The 22,635-nt window shown below is 40.6% G+C and overlaps 2 protein-coding genes across 9 annotated transcripts in view; both read right to left on the reverse strand.

The window, feature by feature from the left end:
* Positions 1-10,272, reverse strand: part of schlank (ceramide synthase schlank) — a 26,738-nt gene extending 16,466 nt beyond the window's left edge. The window contains exon 1 of the mRNA XM_022831077.2: positions 8,588-10,272. Coding sequence (XP_022686812.1) covers positions 8,588-8,781 — 194 coding nt within the window. The 5' untranslated portion in view covers positions 8,782-10,272. The remainder of the gene's footprint in view (positions 1-8,587) is intronic.
* A 4,808-nt stretch (positions 10,273-15,080) lies between these two features.
* The window catches only part of LOC111259238 (death-associated protein kinase dapk-1), a 62,434-nt gene continuing 54,879 nt past the window's right edge, over positions 15,081-22,635 (reverse strand). For all 8 annotated transcript variants that reach the window (XM_022831082.2, XM_086967810.1, XM_022831081.2 and 5 more), the window contains 15 exons: positions 22,486-22,594; positions 22,046-22,137; positions 21,566-21,719; positions 21,333-21,442; positions 20,319-20,366; positions 19,951-20,229; positions 19,718-19,791; positions 19,410-19,508; positions 19,207-19,258; positions 18,842-18,934; positions 18,523-18,643; positions 18,140-18,275; positions 17,746-17,822; positions 17,386-17,447; positions 15,081-16,947 (listed from right to left, as the gene is read on the reverse strand). In XM_022831082.2, the coding sequence (XP_022686817.1) occupies positions 16,660-16,947; positions 17,386-17,447; positions 17,746-17,822; positions 18,140-18,275; positions 18,523-18,643; positions 18,842-18,934; positions 19,207-19,258; positions 19,410-19,508; positions 19,718-19,791; positions 19,951-20,229; positions 20,319-20,366; positions 21,333-21,442; positions 21,566-21,719; positions 22,046-22,137; positions 22,486-22,594 (1,794 nt within the window). In that variant the 3' untranslated portion in view covers positions 15,081-16,659. The remainder of the gene's footprint in view (positions 16,948-17,385; positions 17,448-17,745; positions 17,823-18,139; positions 18,276-18,522; positions 18,644-18,841; positions 18,935-19,206; positions 19,259-19,409; positions 19,509-19,717; positions 19,792-19,950; positions 20,230-20,318; positions 20,367-21,332; positions 21,443-21,565; positions 21,720-22,045; positions 22,138-22,485; positions 22,595-22,635) is intronic.

The raw sequence follows: 22,635 nt of genomic DNA on the forward strand, positions 1-22,635 counted from the left end.
GCCATCATTTCGGATTGACCGGAGAAACGAACGAACGTGATTGCTTCAACGTCATTTACGCCCTGATAGTCATCTATTAGACATAAAACAATTGCTTAGATTCGATACCGGCCTTCGATCTCCACTGAGAGGTGGTCTGCCAAATTTATGGTGAACATAAATGTCATCGCGACTTGCACTTGACCCGACGTTTCACTATTTCCTTTCATACAATCGCTAATACGTTTAGTATTGTTCCTAACAGCACGAACCGATACGAACGCGCGACCGACGTCGTTCAGCGTACCTCAATAGGCCTAAGAGTAGATCTGTCAAGCTGTCCGTCGTTCGCCAAGGCCTGGTACGATCTGCATCGGGACGTCGTTGAGATGACGTCCGCCTGCCGGGCCCATTCTTGCCACTCCACCCCCGATATTACCTTGCTCCAGACGGTGAACGGAAGTTTAAGCGACACGCTCTCACAACTTCTGAGAACCGCCTACAACACCTGTTTAGTTGTAGCACAGGTCTTTGTGTCAATGGAGGAATATTGACTACAGCCTTCGTTTGTAAAACAATTGAAGCAAGGCTATCTTGAAGCATTGACTTACCGAGCCACCGAGACGCGCTGACAAATAAAAACCTATTTGTAAGGAAAAAGGAATGCTATGATGATCGACCGTCCATTATTTTCCCTCAGGCGCATTGCATAGCCCGAAGTTAATGGTATCGCTAGCAAAAGTGCACGTCGTCAATAGACGTAATCTCGAAAGTGTCGAAAACAGCGCACGTTCATATATAATAATTTGTCGGGTTTTGGATGCATCTTGGATGCACACGTAGCATGCACTCTGCAGAATCTTCTACATTTAATAATAGTTTTAGTCAGACCCATACTTTCTGCTGCAAACTCGTAATAAAGGTTAGCCCTGTAGAGAAAAATACACTCATTACCCGGTTCACCGTTTATTGATGTTACCGTTTAATTAGCAGAACCAGTATGTGATCTTCTATAGTTTGGCGACTTTAATGTGAGTGTCCTTTTATCACCTTTCCGTGTCGGTTCGTTGGCTGGCCTCTGTTGCGCGGTTGGGCAGTTGGTTTTTTGAAACATCCAATTAACTCACTGAGCCAGAGGAATCGAGGACTGACAAATGTGAGCCCGCTTCGAGCGTCCTACAAAAGCCACTGAACGAGATTGCCTCGTATAGCAGTGTTGCGCACCTTTTTACGTACCTTTGCCTAGATCAGCTAAAACGTTAACGTCTGAAGTTGATCGTAGATTGAAAGCGTTTTTTCGTGGGCTCGTTAATCGGAAACAGGCTATCATAATAGATTCGTTTGAATGGGTTTCATATTCGTTAAAATCGGCTACGGCAACATTTACATCGAAGTCGAATACCATCTTTTCGTCGTTTACTTGAACGACTGTAAAACGTTCCGCGCTACGCGGAGAGCCGCGTACAAGTCGATGGCATCCCATGCGGTTTAGGCCAGGACCGAGCGTTCTGAAAGGAGCAGTAAAATATGTACGCAAACACGATAGAACCATGCCAGGGCTAAAAGACTCTTGCCCACGTATTCATCGGGTTCGTTCAGAGTAGCTCGCAACTTATTACGTCTGCGATTTTTTCTCTCACTGTCAATGGTTTGTTTGCAAGGCAAGAGAACAAGCAATTCTAAGTGCACTTGATGATTTGTTAAGCCGGCAAATTGGCGATAGAGAATTGGCGAACAGCAAGAGCTTCTATTATGGCAATGCTGTTATCGAAAACACAATTGTCGAACGTTTTTTTTTGTGACAATCCTGTTTTATGCAGAGGCACACACAGTTGCAATTCGTTTATTGTGCAGTTAACGCAACTTTTCCTCAAATGCTTTCGCTATTATTTCCATTTAGATGCAACAAAAGGTCGCATAATATCGAAGATGTAATTGCAGGCGTAATAGTGTGTGCTCGTTTTAGAACTTCTTTCAAAAAAAAAGTTTACGGGATAAAATTGCTTTCAAAAGTGTCGTTATACAATGGGCGAATTTTAATTAAAACGGACGTTGTTATGGACAACGTTCCTTACGACGACATTATCTCAGAAGAAACTGGTACGAAAGCATAGAGGTAATAAACGCTCGTTTATGCGAACGAAAATAGGTTAACAGACCTTTTCAGCGCTAAACGATCTAAATAGCGCCAAGTTATTTATCTGGAAATCAAACCAGTGTCTGCCACGAGCCCTCTTAAACACACTATTTTACTTTTATAGCGCTCACAGGAGAAAATCATTCTATCGGCACAACGTCGATATAAGAAAAAAAGGGAGTGGGGTTCGACATAAATAGGGCCGCGCGGAAGAAATGAAGTGCTCTGCCTTTTATGGAACTTGATTCGATTATACGCCGTCGTTGGCGGCCCTGACATCCACCAACTCGGAGGCGCACACAAATTGGGAAAAAAAAAGCTACGGAAGGCAGAGCTTCACCCATCAAAATACGACAAAGTTGCGCCGCGTGTCATCTCCATGTATTATATATAGGCACAATCGCTCAGATTACTGAAAGTTCATCGTAGGCGACATCGGGAAAGTTATGCTTCGATTGTATAATATAACTATTAAGAACACAGGACGAACGGCTTAACACGAAGTGGTGACGGACGAAAAACGTCACTAATTAACACTTACTTATATATGCAGTTACTTAGCGTTCAGTGGGTGCTAGCTGCCAACTTACGATAGGCATTCGCATTTGTATATTACATCTATTGCAGACGACAACTATGTAGCAGCATATTGGAGACATTTCCTGTTTATTTTTTTTGTTTTCATTTTTGTTGTACTCGTACGATACTTTTAACCTAAATTATATGCGTTCCTTACGAGTGTCAATAGTGCATTTCAATGTTGTAGACGATATTCGTTTCAGTATAAACAATTCTGTTAAGTAAAGATAATAAATAAACATACTTTTTGTTCGCGTTGACCTTTTTATGCCGTCTGTCGTCGTCCATCGCAAAGTTTTTGGAAGAAGGTCACTTTTATGATGAATTTTGCTGTCTGATGAAAGATATTGGAAATTGATTTCGCTTACTGCTCATTTGAACGTAAGTGTTATACGTTTACAAGCGAATTTACATAAACAAATTACCACAATTGATGTAGTACTGTCGTCGTTTTTCAAGTGACAATTTTTATCTTAGGGTCGAACAACAATAACGACAACCCACGTTTGCGCAAGCTATATACGTGGAGTGGTACCGAAAATCCAAATCTGCCAGTACATTTTGCTTATCTCTCTTCGAATAAATTGTTAACGGCTCCGTTTTTACGGTGACCCTTCACCCATATAAATCGTGAATGGTGAAAGTGTACATCCGTCAAACATGTTACAACGAGGATTACAACGCTTCATCGAAATTATGCCAACTGTCCGCTTAGTCCCTAAGAATTACCAACTGACTATTTCTTCTACGCATCATTACTACATAATAGCTGTTTGCACAGAGCAAAAACGTTTGTATTGATTCACATTTATGTTGCATATGACGAATCCCGCTACGTTCGTTAACGAACGTAGCGGGATTTCAACGTTACACACATCAACATTACACATTGTATGTAAATGAACAAAGTTATTTTTTAAGATAACGATTGACGCGGCCGTGTTGTCAAGGGCACCGCACGAGCCAAGTTCTTTGTTCATAGAATTTACAACCATGTCAGTTAGTTCTTTCTAATAGCATAACACTTGCCATTAGTGAAAAACTTTCCTCCTTAGCAACTTTTGGCACTATTCTGTTGTTAGAGAAACAAGAACTTTAGGTTGAGCTGTATTCTATTGCTTCCACCCACCCAAATGCAGATACCAGTAAAACGTCTATCTTTTTAGAGGGCTGCACAAAGATTAAGTATGGGACAAATAGAGCTCAAATTAATGCTCAGAAGTTCAATGGAATTAGGATAGTAAAGTTGAATCGTGTTTTACATGTAGTTACGAAGTGTAGAAAAGAGATTTAAACGTCAAGATGATCTACCTAGGTGTAATAGGTGACTTTAGCGAGATTATCGAACAATAGACTGAGTGCACCCATCTGGCGTAATAAACGTAACAGGCATAATTCATAACTGATAAAGAGAAGACAATTTCTTATCAAATGTATCATTCATATATATATATATATATATATATATATGAATGATACATATATACATATATCAAATGTACACCGGGCTTATTATATTTCCACCCTTTGAACCCGTGTAAATGATTCACTATATGAGTAATAGCTTGCGCTGGCACGCTCCTCGAAAATATAATACTGGCATACGTATCCCAAACGAAGAGCGAGCCTCGTACTTTTATTTAAAAGACTTTGCTCTTTTTAATTTCATACACTAATTATACGTAAAGTTCGCTTATCGTATATGCTCATTGTGTCCGTCCGCCTTTGCTACTTTCCTGCTCAATGACCACCATGTTTGATCTATGGCAAACAATCGTACTTCGCTATTATTTTAGCGCAGCAAACGCACACCTATTCGACAATATGACAAGCTGGATAGGTGTTGAGTATTCGATAAAAGCATCTCTCGCCCTTCGAGGCACTGCCTGGGCATCGTTTGACAATGCATAAATGCTATATCTTTCATGTTAAAGTTAAACGAATTTTTATTTGCTCATTTTCTCGTATAAGCTACCAGTCAACCCGAGCTAACTTACGTCTCTGGTATTAGCACATGTATGCCCGGCCTTGCATTGAAAGCCGTCATGTATGATCTCTGCAAAATCTCGTGCTTTCTTTTCGCCTCCTGATGATTATACGAGCCGCCTACATATGGCGATGATCCAAGAAGTGCCGTGGTGCACGTTTGCGTTATACAATATAATGGAGGTAACAGTTGTATTATTAATGCTGGCACTAAATGTTATAAACGCTCGCATACGTGCACATGGAAGCACAAATCCATCATGCGAATTCCCCTTAGCTGCCCTAAACTGTTATAGCCTATTTGTTCTAGTCGTATTTTTCAATGTTCTCCGATTGTAGACCCGCTCGCTCAATACAATGGACGCAAAACAATGGAATGTGCCATTTAAATAACGTACATCGATTAATCTGTACATGCAGATTATGTACAGCTATGTATGAGGCTGCCTGTAACGACCCAATGTTGCTTTTACTGTTTATAATTGTAGTTACCGCTCATAGTAATTTTTTTTTTAAAATGAATCATGCTTGGAGCGGTCAGGCCACCTTTTACCGAAGTAACATGACGATATGACCTCATTTCCTTCGTAGAGTTTCTTACGCTAGAATTGTATCGAACCACATTTGGAGTAAGGAAGCCTCTCGTCACCTTGTGCGATACCAGCAATCCACAAACAAAACAACAGCCAGCACTACGATCGCTTCAAACGTCTGTGAAACGACCACTTGATATTGAGTGATTACAAGGGCCGTCAAACGTATTCTATGAAGTATGTTGCGCATGCCGCTGCATTCGGCGATCAGCACCAGCTATGAAAATAGAGTAGTACAACGCAAACACCGCCGTTGATCAATTAGACCGGACTGTTACGTTGTTTTACGTTGAATTTTCGTTAATCAAAAGCCAACCGTTGGCGACAACAAAACCGTTCGCCATTACCAACTGAATTTTTCCCAATGGCGTCTAATAGCCAAAACGCCATTGGTCACCTGTTCCGAATTTCCCTGCCTTTGTTATTGAGATTTCGCTATGAATGAAACTACCCGTTTTAACAATAAGGGTGCAATTAATTCAACTTTTTATTCTACACGAGGCGCCACTTAAACAACACACGTTAGCATCTATGTTTTATATCGAAAGTTTCTAATAATCATATCCCATGGCTGACGCTACGGTAATTATTAATTCACACGTATATCTTCTCTCGACCCATTGCAAGTAAAGTTCGGGTTGTACTAATACATCGTCATTGTGAGACCTACGTGTTTTTCCTCGTGTTTCTACGAATCACACATACGATGTGTCTGAGTGTGACAGCCATAGAAGAGGCAGAATAGCACGCAGCGACACCGACTCAACGGGCGGTAATGAAAAAATTAAATATGTTACACTAAGGTAAAAGAAGAAAAAGGGGACCTTAAAGGTCAGTGGTAGTAGTCCCTGCGAAGAAATTATTAAATAATGGGGATGTATGGCGAGAGTGACTAAACCTAGGTTGAGTCATTTATCCGTCCGCGACGGCACTTTCATAGCTGGCTAGTCTGTAATTCGCGGAACAAGCAAGCACTATGTAGTAGCACTGGCTTAACAATTTGATTCCTGTTTGAATAGATGAACGAGATAATAATATCTAGGAATTAATATCACTTCTATAATCTTGGTTATTCAAACAATGTTGTTTGCCCCTACTAAATAACTGCAGGGCAGCTGCTTACGTTTGATTCATCGTGAGAATGGAAGGCACGAATTGTCCTTTCTTTTTATGTTACACTCCGCTTAAGAATGCCAATACCTGAAAAACGTTGTGTGTGCGGATAATTTGAAAGAGACCTGTTTGAAGGCTCGCTTTTCAATATATCTATTTCGTTCAGGAGCTACAAACAACTTCCCAAAAGAGCCAGACGTTTCAATTCTTTCTCCATTTCTAAGCGGCAGCTTATCCTCGACTATTCAAGTAGAACTTTGTATTCCTCTATCATTATTATCACTAACACCATCAGCATTAGAGACCATTCATGTAAGGCTCTATAGCCGTTACGCATATAGATATTATAGGTGGACGGCCCCAGCAGCAGCAGCAGTAGTGTGCATCATAGAACTTATTGTTACACCTATTACATCAAATCACCTTTACAATGACAATTATGGCCTATTCAATATTTGTTAATCCTTCAACGACGACGAGTTACTAGCAAATTTAATTTGCACAATTAAAACTATATGACAGTTTAACTAGAGGGTAGTACGAGCGAAGCAGGCCGACCCTAGGTAACTGGAAGGATAAGTCTAGTCCGGCACGCGATCGCGACTGGACAGCAACGTCAGGGCCAATAACGGCAGTATCACGTTACAAAAGAGCAAGTACCAACTCTAAGCAGCAACGGGACAACTATAATTAAACAAAGGATTCCTATTGAGTGGCTTTGCCGGTTGGTGCTGGCGTCTGCGTCGCCGCCGCTGCGTCGCCGCCGCTGCGTCGCCGCCGCTGCGTCCGTAAGTGTCGGTCGACCCACAAGTTGATGATGAGGAGTTTCAACGATCGCTGCGGCTACGGCGCCCGATGCAAAATGTCACTGAATCACAGTGATACACAGCCTAGGCGGAACAACCAACAGACAGGTGGATACAAAGCAATACGCGTAGCGACGCATGGGATTCTCTGGACAAGTCGACGGACGGAAAAGTCAGTTAGATGTGTACAACGACAGCCATCACGAAAAGAGTACCAAACTGTTGAAGATGATAATCAAATGAAATAACGAGGTCCGACGATGATAACTCTGCGACAAATAGAAAAACAACAAAGGATTAGCCCGATCTGTTCAAAACTGCATATGAATGTACTTCACTTAGAGGTCTAAGTCTTCTTCATTCCTCATCATGCCGTCCTCCGTTTCGTCCTCTTTCTACTTCGTTCGAAAAGCAACGTTGCGATACTTGCTGAACCGTGACCATCTATCTCAGTGTGAAAACGGGCTCAACGTTGAACGGTAGAGGCAGCGGGATTTGAGTTGCGAATGACCGTATCTTTGCGGCACATCAGTAGATAAACACCTGTACTAGAGGAATCGCTGAATGCTGCAGCTAGCACAAACCGTAATATTACTTATTGAATTTCTTATTTCGTTCTATACGAGAGGCTCTACAGCAGTAGCAATCTGTCAGACGCTGCGGGTTAGCACTAACTGGAATTTATATAGAAATGAAGAATAGCGTAATAATCAGTGCATCTGTAGTTGCATTAGTGATGGTATTGACGCTGACTATCATCATTATTATTATTGCTAGAAGCTGACAGCAGCTTGACACTGTTGATCAAGTGAGCCAGCCACGAACATTCCCGATTATATCACCATATCTTACTAAATACTCAATACCGAACTCGATCATCAAGAATAAAGTGGTCACACCAACAGCTGCACTGCAACCGAACCAGACACGAAGCCCTGTACACTCGTAGTAGCAGTAAAGGCGATCAAAACGTATCCCCCACTTCCCCCGTGCTGACAAATACTCACAATCAGCGTGCAAAGTTCGACTGTCTAAGGCCGTTTCCACTTTCGTTCTGGAAGGATTATTCATTTTGCTAAATGATTCTAATCGTATAGGTCATCGGACAAATTGAAGTATTCTTACCGAATAAATTGTTCAAAGACCACAGAGAAAGATAACGAACAAATGTGGCTTCAGTGCATAGTGAAACGACGGTATAAATATATCTTTATATATATCGTTGTATAACTGTGTCTATTGTAGTAAGGACTTTGGAGTCGATTTGCTGCGCTCTAGGTATCAGAGACAAAGCTATTAGTCCAATATGGCATTATGCGACCGCTTAAATGTGTGGCGGGACTGACTAAGCGTATTATTTAGTGTCTTCTAAGTATGTCGTGCTTAGTACTTACTTCTCAACGACAATCCGAATTATAAACAGGATTAATGCGACATAGAATGCGTGGTACAGCTGTTCAATTTGGGCGTAGTTCACTTTTGACGTGTCCTTTATATGTGCCCAAGTGGTGCCAGGGGGTAGCCAGACATCTTCATTCCAGAACCACTGACTGAACGCCAATAACTTCTCTCGAATGACGGTCTCCATTGTCTATGTGATTATCACTCTTGACGATACACAGAACAAGCCACAAGGTTTACGAACAGCAGGCGTAACAGGCGATTTCCCTTCAGATCATTAGTTCACTACTTTTACACTTGAAGTTTACGCCATAAATAAAATTTATCTAGCACAGCGTCGAACGTGGATCGTATTCGCGTACACCCACCGGCTCTTTGGGAACTTACAAAATTCGCCGTTACCGCACCGCGCTATCACTACGCTACGACTAGCGAAACAGTCATACAAGAACGATCAAACGCCCGCGTTTCTAACGATTCAACCACCGCTAGTAAGCCACGATTAAGAGAGACCACAGAAAAGGCAACGGCGACGACTGCTGACTGTTGATCGTGTGCTTTCTCGAAGTCGTTGTGAATGCTTTTGTTTATAATATGCTGATGGTGTCGACCGATGATGGGGCCGTGATCTCTTCGTTGATGCACCACGAACGGCAACTAGCTATTTTGTAGCTAGCTTATCATTCGATCTGTACAGTGCAACGGCACACCGCATGTGGCAGTCACAAATGCACATGCACAATTGACGCAACGGCTGGTGGCGCCAACAGCATTGGCCCTAGGAAAAGTGACAGCTGAACTCTTGCTGAAAGTTCGTATCTGTTTTTTGCACCTATAGTTACTGACGCGGATATCCGACAGCCTTAATTCAATTTTGCTCTGCCTAATAGGTGATGAAGGTGGTCGCTTAGTCGAGGGCAGGTTGCGGACTGCAGAGCTTCACTGTACCGGCCCTTCAGCTTCACTCGGGTGCTCTTGCTATCAAGGTACTTGTCGCTAACACAGATAGTACTCACTCGTGTTGTGACATAAACAGCTCAGAAGAGTAACAAATCTTCGAAATGAGCTTGCTATTGTACTGGGCGGGTTAGCTATTCTTGTCTCTGGGCGAGTGCGTCTCGCCTTTAACGTTCCTTTTTTCAAGCATATGTAGCCTGTTACATAACGCCAGCAGTAACAACGGACAGCTTCTTACTTCGACTTTGTAGTTTCGATAACGAAGTCTGGGGTTTAAGTATGCGCACACACATTACACAGTTACAGAACAACAGCGAACAGAAGCTTGAAAGAACAGCTATTTTTTCAATCGTGGATTCGAGGCAGCAACAGCGTGCGTTGACTTCTGGAGATGAGCACTTTGGAATTAGGTTTCACTGAATATTTGGATGTTTAACCACCCTCCCTTTCTAACGAAATCAGCTGATTTTGACAGATCTTTATCAGCTTCGTCTGGCTTAAATTGGAAGGAGGAGCCCTTGCTAAAAGCCGGCTAAAGGTGGCCACTCTTGGAGCAGGTGGATGGCCTCACCCTGGCCTGTGTCCGTTCGGTGCTGTATGTGCCTGGTCGGGTCGCGTGCTCGTGGAGCAGCAGCCGTTGCGAGCTTCTTTTTCAGGTGGCGAGCACAGACGACAGCGGATCCAATGATCGCCTATTCCCTTGCCCAGCCAGTGGATATGAAAGAACTGCAACGGCCCGAGGTGGCCGTTAGATGCAGCTGAGAGAGGACAAACGAGGGCAAGGGCGAGATGAGCGGCCCAGGAGCTGGCGCCAACATTGAAAATTAGGTTAAAAAGATGAACTAGCGACTGTGGCGACATTTGTGTGAGACATAGTTAAATATAATTTAGAAGGAAGCAGAACGCTACACTACAGCGCACAGAGCAACATCTACCATAGAGGTACCTACGTAGTATTATGCGCCCCGTATAATTTTTAAGGTCAACTTTTAATCGATTTAGTACACTAAAAGCTGATTTGTACAGTTAACTGTTATTTAGGTGAAGCAGCTTGTGGATCCAAATGCAATTAATCGTGGCTGATTCATAACACTGACTTATGCCTGTCAGCAAGGCGGTAAAATCAGGCTTCCAATGCCTCATTCATTGGGTTGTTTATCCATCAAACAATTATCGCATTAATTATTATTAATTTCTACTATTAATTATTTTTTATACTATTAATTCGCAGATTCCTATACTTCGTTACGCGTCACTTTTTACAATGACGACGATAAGCAATTAATAAACTTTGAGATAGGTCAAACTAGGTGCAGCCTAGGTAAATTTAGAGAAAGATGATCAAACAGAATTAAAAAGATTCCGTATTACGAGTTGCACGTCCGTAAAAGATTCAATTGTTGCGTTGGTGCTCATTGTAATAGTCAAGAATGAACCGCGTACACGTTAGGTTTATAAAAACAGAGAATCTTCGTAATAAGGATTCGCATACTTGTTTTGCACCTTCTTTTGAAACCATCGATAACTGTGTTCATTTTATTCAATGATGGAACAGTTATTGTCTCGTTATCGCCAAATATTAATCGAGATTCAGTGACCGAAGCTGCAGTCGTTTAACCCGTTCGCAGCTGATTAACTCAAAGGAAAAACTGTACATGTTAAAATTGGGTTACTTCCATTTCTACGTACGACCCAATCTACTTTTCAAACAAACACTTTTGAGTTTAAATTGGCGTAGTCTCAGAGACGTCATGTAGACACGAACAAAAACTCTCTGAAAATAGAGTTCTCACTCTATACAGTAGAATTCAAAGGGCTTCTATCGAAAACGTTTTTATTTGCCCACATCCAAATAGAGTGCTCACTTTATAGGATAGAATCCAAAGGGCTTCTATCGAAAACGTTTTTATTTGCCCACATCCAAATAGAGTTCTCACTCTATAGGATAGAATCCAAAGGGCTTCTATAGAAAACGTTGCCAAAAAGCCTTAAAAAATTTAATTGCACCAATCCCAGTAAATCAACCTTACTGCTCAAATCGTTTATGTTTTACCGGCCAGAACAACCGTCACCTCGCTTGACGCGCTCCGTTTAAGTGGCTCTTATATTTCCAGTCTTATGTCCGGTATCGTTATTAGGCACTCCATCATACGGCTGGCTCCGAGCACGGAACGAAATATGTATATACCCGGGTTCGAACCTAAGTTTAGCACGCAAGTACGTTACTCACTAAGCTATAATGGGGACGACCTTAATTAGCCTAACCATTCCCAACTGCCCAGCCCCACTAATGTGTCCCATAATCAACCAGGTCACGACGGTATTTAGACAGTATTTGATTGCATTCCAGCAAAAATTATTTTCTATACGTACATTGGTCGTTTCGTGGACGTTTAATGAACGTTGTAATCGAAGACCAAATTTACGATATGGCGAATCATTATAACAACGAGAAACTTCGTTTAACTGTTTTTTGAACTGCTTAAGTGCGTAGACGCCCAGATAGTTCCACCGAAAAGCTGAAATGGTTACAAGTTAAGCGGACGAAATTATTGTAAGTACGAAGTTATCCGTACGCATGTGCTGTCCGGGCCATAGTACAATAGATATTTGCTGCGGCAACAGTAAAACCGTTAAGCCACTAAACTCACCAGCCTTGAGGAGTTCTGTCCTTAACATCAGTTAACTGTAGGAATGTTCGACTAGCGTAAGTATTATTCCGATTCCTATCATTAGATGGATAAAATTTTAGAATCGACACTTATAAATAATAGCCTTGACAAAAAAAAGTTCTGTCTGCAAGGATTATGTCTATTTCGACAACTTACTATAAATCCGGACAGATTATTCAGGCATTCTTTCCAATTGGCAACCCAATTTGTCTATATAAATTATCAAACAACTTGAATTTTTGGATTTTGAAAAAAATCTATTTTATTTACTCGCATGCGAAATTCGGAAATCTATAGGTTTTTCGAGGTCAAAAAAAGACGTAATTCGTTCTAATAATTCAAATTATCTAGAGCTTTGTTTCGAGCCTAAATACAAAAGAAATGCTCGTAAGATTGCTTAATACTTGTATATATGTGGCTCTGACTACGTTCTATTATAATAATGAGCCAAAATACTGTAATCGCAGGTCAACAAAGTTAGGTTACCCAAAAAGGAACGATTTTCCCTATTTGTTTTGGATATGCAGAACTTAAAGATGACACCTCATTACGACCAGTCTAGTGATATAACTTGAAACATAACTAATCAAGTCAGAGTTAAATGTAAAGTCGAGAATCAAGTGTCCTACTGCAGAACGACAACCATGCATGACTTTGGCACATCAGATTCACTTTTTTTGCTAAGTACTAGTTACCTTTCAAGGAAAATATAAAATTAAAAGAAGAGACAACAGCATGATATGTTGCATTATCCTTAACTTGACTTGAACTTAATTGAATTACCTGATTTAATAATATTGATGTTTTCATGTAAAAAACGAACAGGTTTTATGTGATGATCGTTTTTGAACTCTTATTAAAATTAAGAATCCTCGATCGCGCTTTTAAAAATCTCCATTCTGAAATGTTTCCATCTAATAATAAGAGCGAAAATAATTTACTTCAATCGTACTTATAAATTTTCTTTCATAAACGATTTCACCGATTCACTCTGAAGCTTCAGTGAAAGATTGAAAATGATCTTTCAAATCCATCTGCTACAAGGTATTATCGTCAATGGTCTCACAAATTTAATTTAGCCGCAAACTAAAGAAACAAAATCAACGGTATGAATCATCGCGACTGAGAGACGACTTCCTCTATAGGAAAGCAGAGAGCCTTTTGGCGATAGCTACTACCGCTAGTATTTTTCGCTAGCGTGCAATTATATTGATCGTAGCCGACAGCGAGATCCCCACCTCAGTGACCCTCCCAACCTCCCGGTGGGGTGGCTCGGACTAAGCGAATATGCTCGCTACATATACATGGACTTCTCGTCTGCGTTTGTTGTGCCCTCGGTAAACGGGCTGGGTGGAGTCGCTGATCAGGCCATGAGTGTGGCCCGTGGGTCGCCGCCCCTGGGAAGATGACCCATCATAACACACAAAAAGTTGAGCAGGAAAACCAGCAAGAGACTCGTCATTGGTAGAGAAAGTGAAAAAGCTTTATTATCTAAGGGAGTTGTTTTTTCAAAAGAAGGAAACTATTCAGTTAGTCATCGTCGTGCGCTGCTTCCGCAAGTACAACTTTCGACAGGATCGGATTGATGCTCTCTTTGTCCCTTCCTGACAACTACAGTCAGAGCTTTAAAAGGATAGGGATCATTCCTACACATTTATATGGTAAAAACTATTCTTGTAATGTCATCTAGTTAATCATATGGCCCAAAAATTACCACACACGCTGAGCGTTAGTGTTATGCAGAGGCCATCACGCTAGCTGTTTCTAAAGAACTGAAAGGGGTGGCTCACCTATTCCTTTTGACGAAACCATTTTTTTTTTTGGTCCTTTAGACTCGCCGTCAGACATTGCGCTGCTAAACTAGAGTTTACGAACATTTTTCATTACTGCATCGCCTAAGATTTAGCTACAATGTGTAAGTAAACTTCTGGTAATATATTATTTTGTACATCCTCTTATTATTCGACTCTATGCCAAAAAAATTGCACATTGTACCTGAATCTTTCAGCTAGAGTGAGTTAAAGACCTCAATGCGGTTAATGACGGGACTAAGTTTTGCTTTCTTTTCTGTTATGCTACCACCTCCAGTGCAATTTTTCGTGTGAGCTTTTGGGTGCCAAAGATTGTTAGCGAGTAGGAGGCAAGGATCTCGACACAGTTCAACTGGGCTTGTGTCCTTCTCTGAAATACCAGCTCAGAAGGAGCTGATACTCTACAACATTCGATTTATTATGGGTTTGTCTTTTATGACCTATAAAAATTTCGTGCAGGTCTTAAGCTGCATGAATATCAACATTTTATGAGATACATTTGTACTTGTCTCGATCAAAGCTGTATTTTACACGTCAATACAATATTACCCATTTTAGATGCGTTTTACGAAGGCAAAGTACTTGACGGAAAAGAGTGCTACAGGACATCTGGGTAAGAGAGATATATATTCCATAAACTCGGGAAAACCTGTCACCTCTGTAGAATTTCATGAACTTATGCTTCAAATGCCAATATTAACGTATAACATAACGTAAGTGGCATTGTTTACACCACTTTCAAATATACTTTCTCTATGCAAAGTATAGATCTGAACTATAATCAGAAATACTTATTTATATTCGCAAGAGAACATAATTATCTGTACGTATAGCATTCAGTGGTTGATAGTCGTTAGGGCCTTCGTTAGCTCATGCGTCACAAATATTATCTGTTCCTACGTCTCTCAGGACAATCTTAGGAGTAATGGAGAAACCACCACCTAAATGACCAAGTCGAAATTTTAATAAAATACAATTTTATGGTAAAAATATTATGCTAGTTAAAACGTGTTGAGGCATGCTATATGAAAGGACAACACAATGTATTTGTTTGAATGTTCCTTTAAAAAATGACATTTGTTACAAGAGCTCTCCCAGTCGATGATTGCACACAATCTGGATTCACCGGCATCTTTTTCACTGACCCTTTTTTTATTTGTAGATACAAACAAATTTCGATCTTAATTACCTATTGTATGTTCGTCTTCTAGTTTCACTATGGCCTCTATGGAGACTAAGAATCTATCTGTCTAATATACAATGGCACGTACTGCGTAACTCCGGCACGCCTTTTCTGTGCGGCATTAAGTAAGCAACGGTAATTTTTGTTCTTCGCTACATTACGAAACACACAAAATGCCGTCCCAAATCGTAAACAACGTATTTATGTAGTTCACTTTAGATCCCACTGACATACATTCGTACGATACTTAGGATTCACGGGGCAGTAGTAAACAAACGACGAAAACGTGAGGTTGTCCACGGAATAGAAATTTTGTGAGTGTATAATGCACAAATGTTGGTACGCTGTCCATAGAAGTAAGGAAACAACAGAGATTCAATAGATCTTCCTTATATATATATATATATATATATATATATATATCACCAACGTGTACACACCGACGGCATACAAATAAGTACAACAAAGCTTCAAATATTTTCACTTCTTTCACATAAATTAGAAATAATCAGTATTGGCAATAGGCTAAATAAATAAACTTTGTCTGCTACTAACGTAACGACTGTAACAAAGTTCATCTCATCCTTGAAAATACTGACTGTTAGGATTTTATAAAGGTTTGCTTATCTCGCAGTAGGTTAAGATGATTGTTTAGACAGGTGGACCGTTTTTATTTTTGGCCACAAATTTGCGAGACGAGTTCTGAGTTTAGAGAAACTCGGCTTGGATTTACGCATAACGCAATATTTGATTAAATACTCTTCGACGTAAACGTTTTCGGGTTGTTATTATTATAGATATATAACACCATTGGATAATACATATTTGTTTAGAAAACCATATATCGTTAAACTGTCACAAATAAAAGCAAATAGAAAAATATAATAACCGTCCGTCCAACTTTAGGCCGAATAGCGAGCACAATGTGTTTGAATGTTCCGCCTCACTGGCAGCCATTTCAGCTGATTCTCGGATTCTGGAATATAATATAATTCTCGAAATCCTGGAATCAGTCGTTATAGTAGTCATCGTCGGCGGCGACGGCGACGGCGTCGTCCTCGCAACGTGGAAAGTTAGTTCGCGCCATTAAATGTCCAATAAAGCCACGATTGTTATAAATTATTGAAAATACTTCAATGACGTAGTCTGTGCCCAAACGTCTTATCTGGTCCTACTATCTTGACTGCCGTTTTCCGTCCGAGTTTTGCCAACGTACTGATTCAATCGTTGCTACTAAATATATATATATATATATATACACGTGTTCCTGATTAGTACAGTCCTCAGCTTCCTCATCGAGCACCGAACGCGGTATTGTTATCATAAGTGTACTAACCATAAGAATTGTTGAAGAATTGTCCGGGACATGGGGAGCTTTCATATGGCCTTTTCTTAGAACGCTAGCTGGTTAATAAACAATGTTAAAATTGGCTTCTTTTTAGTCATCGTGACATGTTTGTGCTAGACGCGCTTGACAGTGCAGCGGAAGCGTGGTGCGATCGACGCGGCGATTGGCCCCCTTGGCTAAAAGCCAATCCACTGTTCTGTGGATGGCTTTCGGGTATTAGTTTGGAGTTAGCCAGCGACGCTGTTGGTGGACCGGGAGCCCCATCCGTAGCCGGAGGGACAATCTGCAACAGTGGGGAGGTACCCAAAACAATGGCAGCGCCATCTTCACGGCCCAGCTCAAGCAGAGCCGTGGCAAGTGCTCCAATACTGCTCTGAGATACCTGCAGATGCACATAGATAGCTACCGTTAACAATGCGAGTTAATTTAACTATCTTGTAGATAGAGTTACGATTCCGAGTTCCGTGAAGTGAAATTTTGCGTTTTGAAATAGCGCACTTCAGCTAAATCAGCAACGTTTAAAACGCACGGCACAAGTCTATACAGTTTTGTGCATCGTACTTAATACATAAGGAACTTATGCACTCCGAGCAGCGTATAAGATTTTTTCATTTTCATTATGTCATCCTGCAGGTTCGCTTTGACGACACCAGTCTTTGACATGATAATCACGCAGGAGTTCTTCAACTAAAACTGTTTCTTATAGTGACCGAGGGGTACAAAGATGTAGCCCATGAAGTACCCTTCCTACTGGTTGTCGCCCTGTCGAAAATGACCTCTGGGCTTTCAACTGCAATTGCCAATAAGTGACTTCTCTTACCCGCGACCAATGATGCAACACATTTGCAATCGGTGAATTGTTTGCACTGCCAACTCGTAAATCTGTAATAATATCAGATAGTTATATATAAGCCTTTTGTAGAAAACTTGCCTAGAAATATCTAAGTCGTGTAGGATATATTGTGCTTCGTTCAAACAGCTAGACCAGCACAAGTTAATATTCTTGGGTAGTTATACAATGCGTAAAAAGCAAGCGCTTCAACGTATAAATCAAAGGACTATTAACCAGCACAGAGGCGACCATTATCTCTTGCTCACTCTCCGAAGGTAACCTATCTAAGTAATTCAACTATCAAATTTGGTTTGAAGTCATATAGGAAAAAAGTAAATTGATTGTTACCCTGATCCGAAAGTTCGTGCGGGGACGTTTGTTTCATAAAAGGGCGCTCATCTTCCTTTGATCCTGTGCAATCTATTCTGTTATATTCAACCCATAAAAGAAATGTAAAAATGCAAGCAAACGAACCATATTAGTAAGACAATAAAGGTGATGATGACTACGTACAGCGCCGGGCATCATTGTATTATGTGATGATACAGAAGCAAACAACGACACTAAAGTCATCCCGTTAAGGTGACAGATTATTCATTCATTGGGTCTCCCTAAGTTCCACCCACGAAGAAGGTGTAGCCGCAGCGATAATCCACTAACCTATTTTTGAACATGGTAGACCTTGACTACAAGAGAGAAGCATATCATGGGACCTGAAACTCAGTCCAGGTAATTAAATTACCTGGGCAAAATGTCCGCACATCCTAACTGAACAGCAAGTAGGCACCAGTCTCGTCCTAACCTCTCTGGCGGATCCAGTGCTGCTCCTAACTTCTGCCGTGTCAAGACAGACAGTTGCGAAGAGTGTACCGATGGACCTTGAAACAAGTTATTTCAATAAGTGTCAATCGGTAAAACCGTGAGTCGGAAACGACTTTTTCAGTGATTCCAAAGAAAGAACTTTAGCAGAATAGAAGATTTAACACCATTTCAATGAATAAAGTAATGTCCATTAGATAGGCAAACAAGAATCAGTAAGCAGACATTGCTCACCTTTTGATGAATATCAAGCTATAGCAAAGAAACCTGTTGTGCAATGGCTCTTTATTTCAGGTCATTGATTACCTGGCACAAATGCAGTTCCGACCCTTTCGCAACCTAGGAGATCAGTGATCAGCTCCTTTTTTTTTGTGTCAGGGTGCTCCACGGTCGCTTTTAGTCCTTCTGTTAGCATAGCTCTCATGACCTAACCAATGACAGTTGGCAAAGAAATATTGCGTGAGGAATTAAACTGGTGCGGGTACGACCGTTGAAGTGGGAAACGATGTCCTCTTTAGATAGAAACAATATCTAATTCAAGTGTACTTCCTGTTATATGTTATTGTTAAATTCATTTCTAGAGTTCATTAATGGGTAATGAGCAGAGCAAAGAAAGATCACTAACCTGCGTCGCAGGGTATGCATGAGCATGAAGTACTCCGTTTTTTAGATCTTCAATTGATAAAAGATTTCGCTGAAATGCGATGCCCGGACATACCTTGACGAGTTAAAAGAAGAAAAAAGATAAGGTATTCTGAGCAAAATGATCGATTGTGTTTTGATTGTTTTATTAAAAAAAAATAAGCTCCTGTATTTGATTTGATGTGTTTTAAGATTTTCAATAAAAATTTAAAACGATCGAATTTTCTCAGTACCAACCAAAAATAGCACTATACCAAAGTCATGCTCAGCGTGAACAGGCGCTTTGAATCGCGTAAACACGCAATAAATTTTAGATCACGGTGCGAGTGTTGAACGAGATAGACTCACCTCCAAAAGAACATCATCAATGACAGTCAACAGCTCCTCCATGAAGTAAAAACTGAAATATCCAGTTACCAAATAAACCAAATAAAACTGAAATATCGAGAAGCGTTACCGGTTTCGTCAGTTGGTCATAACGAGTTCTCAATAAGATTAGACATTAATCAAATTTCAATTATGACATTGCACAACAGCAACAACTTCCGTACCAGTTTGTGTGGGTGTCAGCAGGGCCCCGAACTTTTACTTCCAACGCGTCTCGGCTCCGTTCAAGTAACACGACCCCTTCCAGCATTTCATTCACGTATCTACAAAGAATCGAGTACCCTCAACGTACATATGATCTGTAACTTTATCATTTAAATCTGCATTTAAACATGCAGCGGAAAATAATCAGTAAGCGTGTTTTTTTTTATTCTAGCTGATACAATAGCTGTGTTCGGTCATACGTCGCCACGTGTTATCGTACGTATCGGCTATGTAATATAAGCTAGAATAGCGTGCGTATTGTTGTTACCTGCTTCCGTATCGCCACTGAAGTAGCTCCGTACCATTGCCTGCATTGATCAAGGCCATCCGTCGTAGATGGACCTGCTCAATAAGTATTGGACTTACTATGACTATGAGCAAAAGGTGCAATGTTTAGAGGTTTAATATTTAATGGAACTTAACAAAATTCGTAATCGTTATTAATAAATTAGTTAATAGCTAGTTAATTTTCAGTAGAAAATGTTCTGTATCTGTTCATACTTGTATCCGCGGAAATAACGTCGGCAGGATTCGTGAGAAATCATCGAAGGGTACGATGTGTACACCAAGTTGCACTCGGAATTCTTTATTACTGCTATTGGCCTCTGTGAAGTTAGCATTAGCCCCGCTGCGCATGGTTCGATACGTTCCCATTGATGACACGATATGTTCTCTATGTAAATCCCATACACTTCCGGAATTGCAAGTATCGGAAGCGAGCGATCCATCCATGGGAATTGCACCACTGCCTCGAAAGTAGCAGGGAAACTCATACTCCACCTTTAAAGTTATTATAAGGCGTCACAAAATTGAATATATATGGGTATATATATATTTTTTTAACTGTACTTATTTGTTTTCGAACGAACCTCTCCAGCGTTGTCGTATTGTGTGCACAGCTTGAGATTCTCAAGGACCTAGACGGATGACAACGATACCATAAAAACAAGATATATTTTATAGTTAATCGGTATGCATAATAAAATGCATGTGGATTGAATTAACCTAGAACGTAAAACCAATGGCTTTTTTTTTACTCACTTAAGCAGTAGCTATCAGCAGTAACATATCTAGGGGTTCGCATCTATTAAAACATACAACTTTATTTGGAGCTCACTGCATGGCCTCGGCAACTTCTTGTTTTTTTCATATCTGAGAGTCCTATCCTCTCGCGAAATAAACCTGTAGTGTTCGCAGAAATGGCAACCTTACGATCGACCTTACAATGAAAACTTTCATTGATCAGGCTCTAAATCCTGACGTAGCCACATAACGGATTCTTTCCGAGCACTTCTTTCATCTGGCGCTGCACTAAATAAGACGGGCTTGACGCAGTGTTCTCCTGGTGTGAGTTCCAGGGCATGTTGGTTGAAATTGAAGGGAAATTGTCGATTCCCCTAATTTAACATCTACCACGTTAGCCCTAAAGGGACGACGGCTGTCTATTTCACTAGCAGTCTTTCTGAAGTCTCGGAAGTTAGAGATGCGTCAATGCATCCACTAACATTGACAGCTTCGTCTCATCCCAAAGACGTTCATCTATGCTAACCGGCCCCGCAGTGCGCCGCCCCTTTCTTCCTTCCCCCGACATAATTTTGAGCTGCGTTTGCCGAAGAATGTAGCAGGCGCCGTTCCTACTTTGATAGCCCCCTGATGACCTAGCATCGAATACAGGAGCGCTCTTATAGATGACTGCTTAGGTTGGCTTGAATGATACTGCTTTGGATGCTGCATCAAAGTTAGCAAGACTGTCGGATGAATACAGCTGCTGTGAAATTTTAAGTGGGCATTAAAAAATTATGAGACTAAAACGTCCTTTAGAATCATAATAATATTTGCTTCTTCAATAACACTCGGTACTTTGTTTCGAACTTTTGACATACCTGGAGGAGATCAACAGCATCGGCCTCAGGACAAAGTAGCTGGAAAGCTTCCGGTGAGAAACAGCCTGTTGGACGAGCACGTTCTATTTCGTCATAGGCCAATACATCGCCTACAAACATCCCTATCTTTAGTAAACATATGTTCGCATTTGCATTTCGGAAAAAGAAAGTTTATTTATGATGTTCGCATTAATTCTTGAAGAGAAAAATTGGTAGCTGAATCTCAGCCTTACCTATAACCTCTGATCCGAGCCAGTGCGGAGTTAGCACGACCATATCTGTTTCGGTATCCGAAGGACTATATACGACTTCACCTATTAATGTCAATTGAAGTACGAGGTCTTTCAAATGTTCTTCGCCAACCAGAGGATTAATCTGTAGCCTCACCTACATTACAAACAATACAATAAAAAGCTGTAGCAGATCTCCCGAATACCATCCGATTTTATCATGTAGGCAATACGATTCTAAAGAACATTTCAACTCAAATTAAAGTTAGGTAAATTCCGATGAATTAATTCTTAAAGCAGGCCCTGTTCCTTCTGCTGTTGATCACTTTAACACGTAAACGGGGGTAAACGGTTTCTATTGTATACACTGACAGGCGATCGTCTAACCATTATACTCTATTTTGTAGAAGGATGGACGCTTTTTAACTTTCACATAAACTCAAGAAAAACTTTTCAATTTGCTTAGCTTTGTTAGAATATTACCATATCTCGAAACTGATCCCAGGTAAGTACAGGGAACGATGGAGATGCACTTCGCCATTTAGCCAGTTGCCCCAACATAACTTCCAAAAGACCTAAGTTGAAATAAAGAGAAAGCAACATATTGAGGATACACAGCAGATAAGATAAAATAAATCAATTTACCATAGTAATCGCCAGACTAATGACTGCAGCTCTAGGCAGAATTTTATATCGTAATATAGAAATTAAGTTTATATCAAAGATCAAATAGACGAGTTCATTCTAGAAACGACCTTGTGCCTCCGTCGACCCACGATCCTACTCTTTCACGGTAATTCATTATTTAAGCATACAACCCTTCGACGCTTATGCTGTGAATCGCAATATCCGCCGAACAGACTGTTTTCTTTCGTTTCAATTTATTTATTATTTTGGAAAGGGAACTTTATTTAGTTACTAACCTGTCGATCGGGGTAGCTGTTGAAGTATTGATGTTCTCATCGATAACAGATAGCCTTTTAGGCTTTTTAGACCTGCTGAAGAAACTGAGTGCGCGTCAAGGACAAAGACCTGTGAATAGTCGATAATTTGGAAATATATTTATTTTTTAC

Source organism: Varroa jacobsoni, unplaced genomic scaffold (assembly GCF_002532875.2).
Source record: "Varroa jacobsoni isolate VJ856 unplaced genomic scaffold, vjacob_1.0 scaffold_310, whole genome shotgun sequence".
Taxonomy (NCBI): domain Eukaryota; kingdom Metazoa; phylum Arthropoda; class Arachnida; order Mesostigmata; family Varroidae; genus Varroa; species Varroa jacobsoni.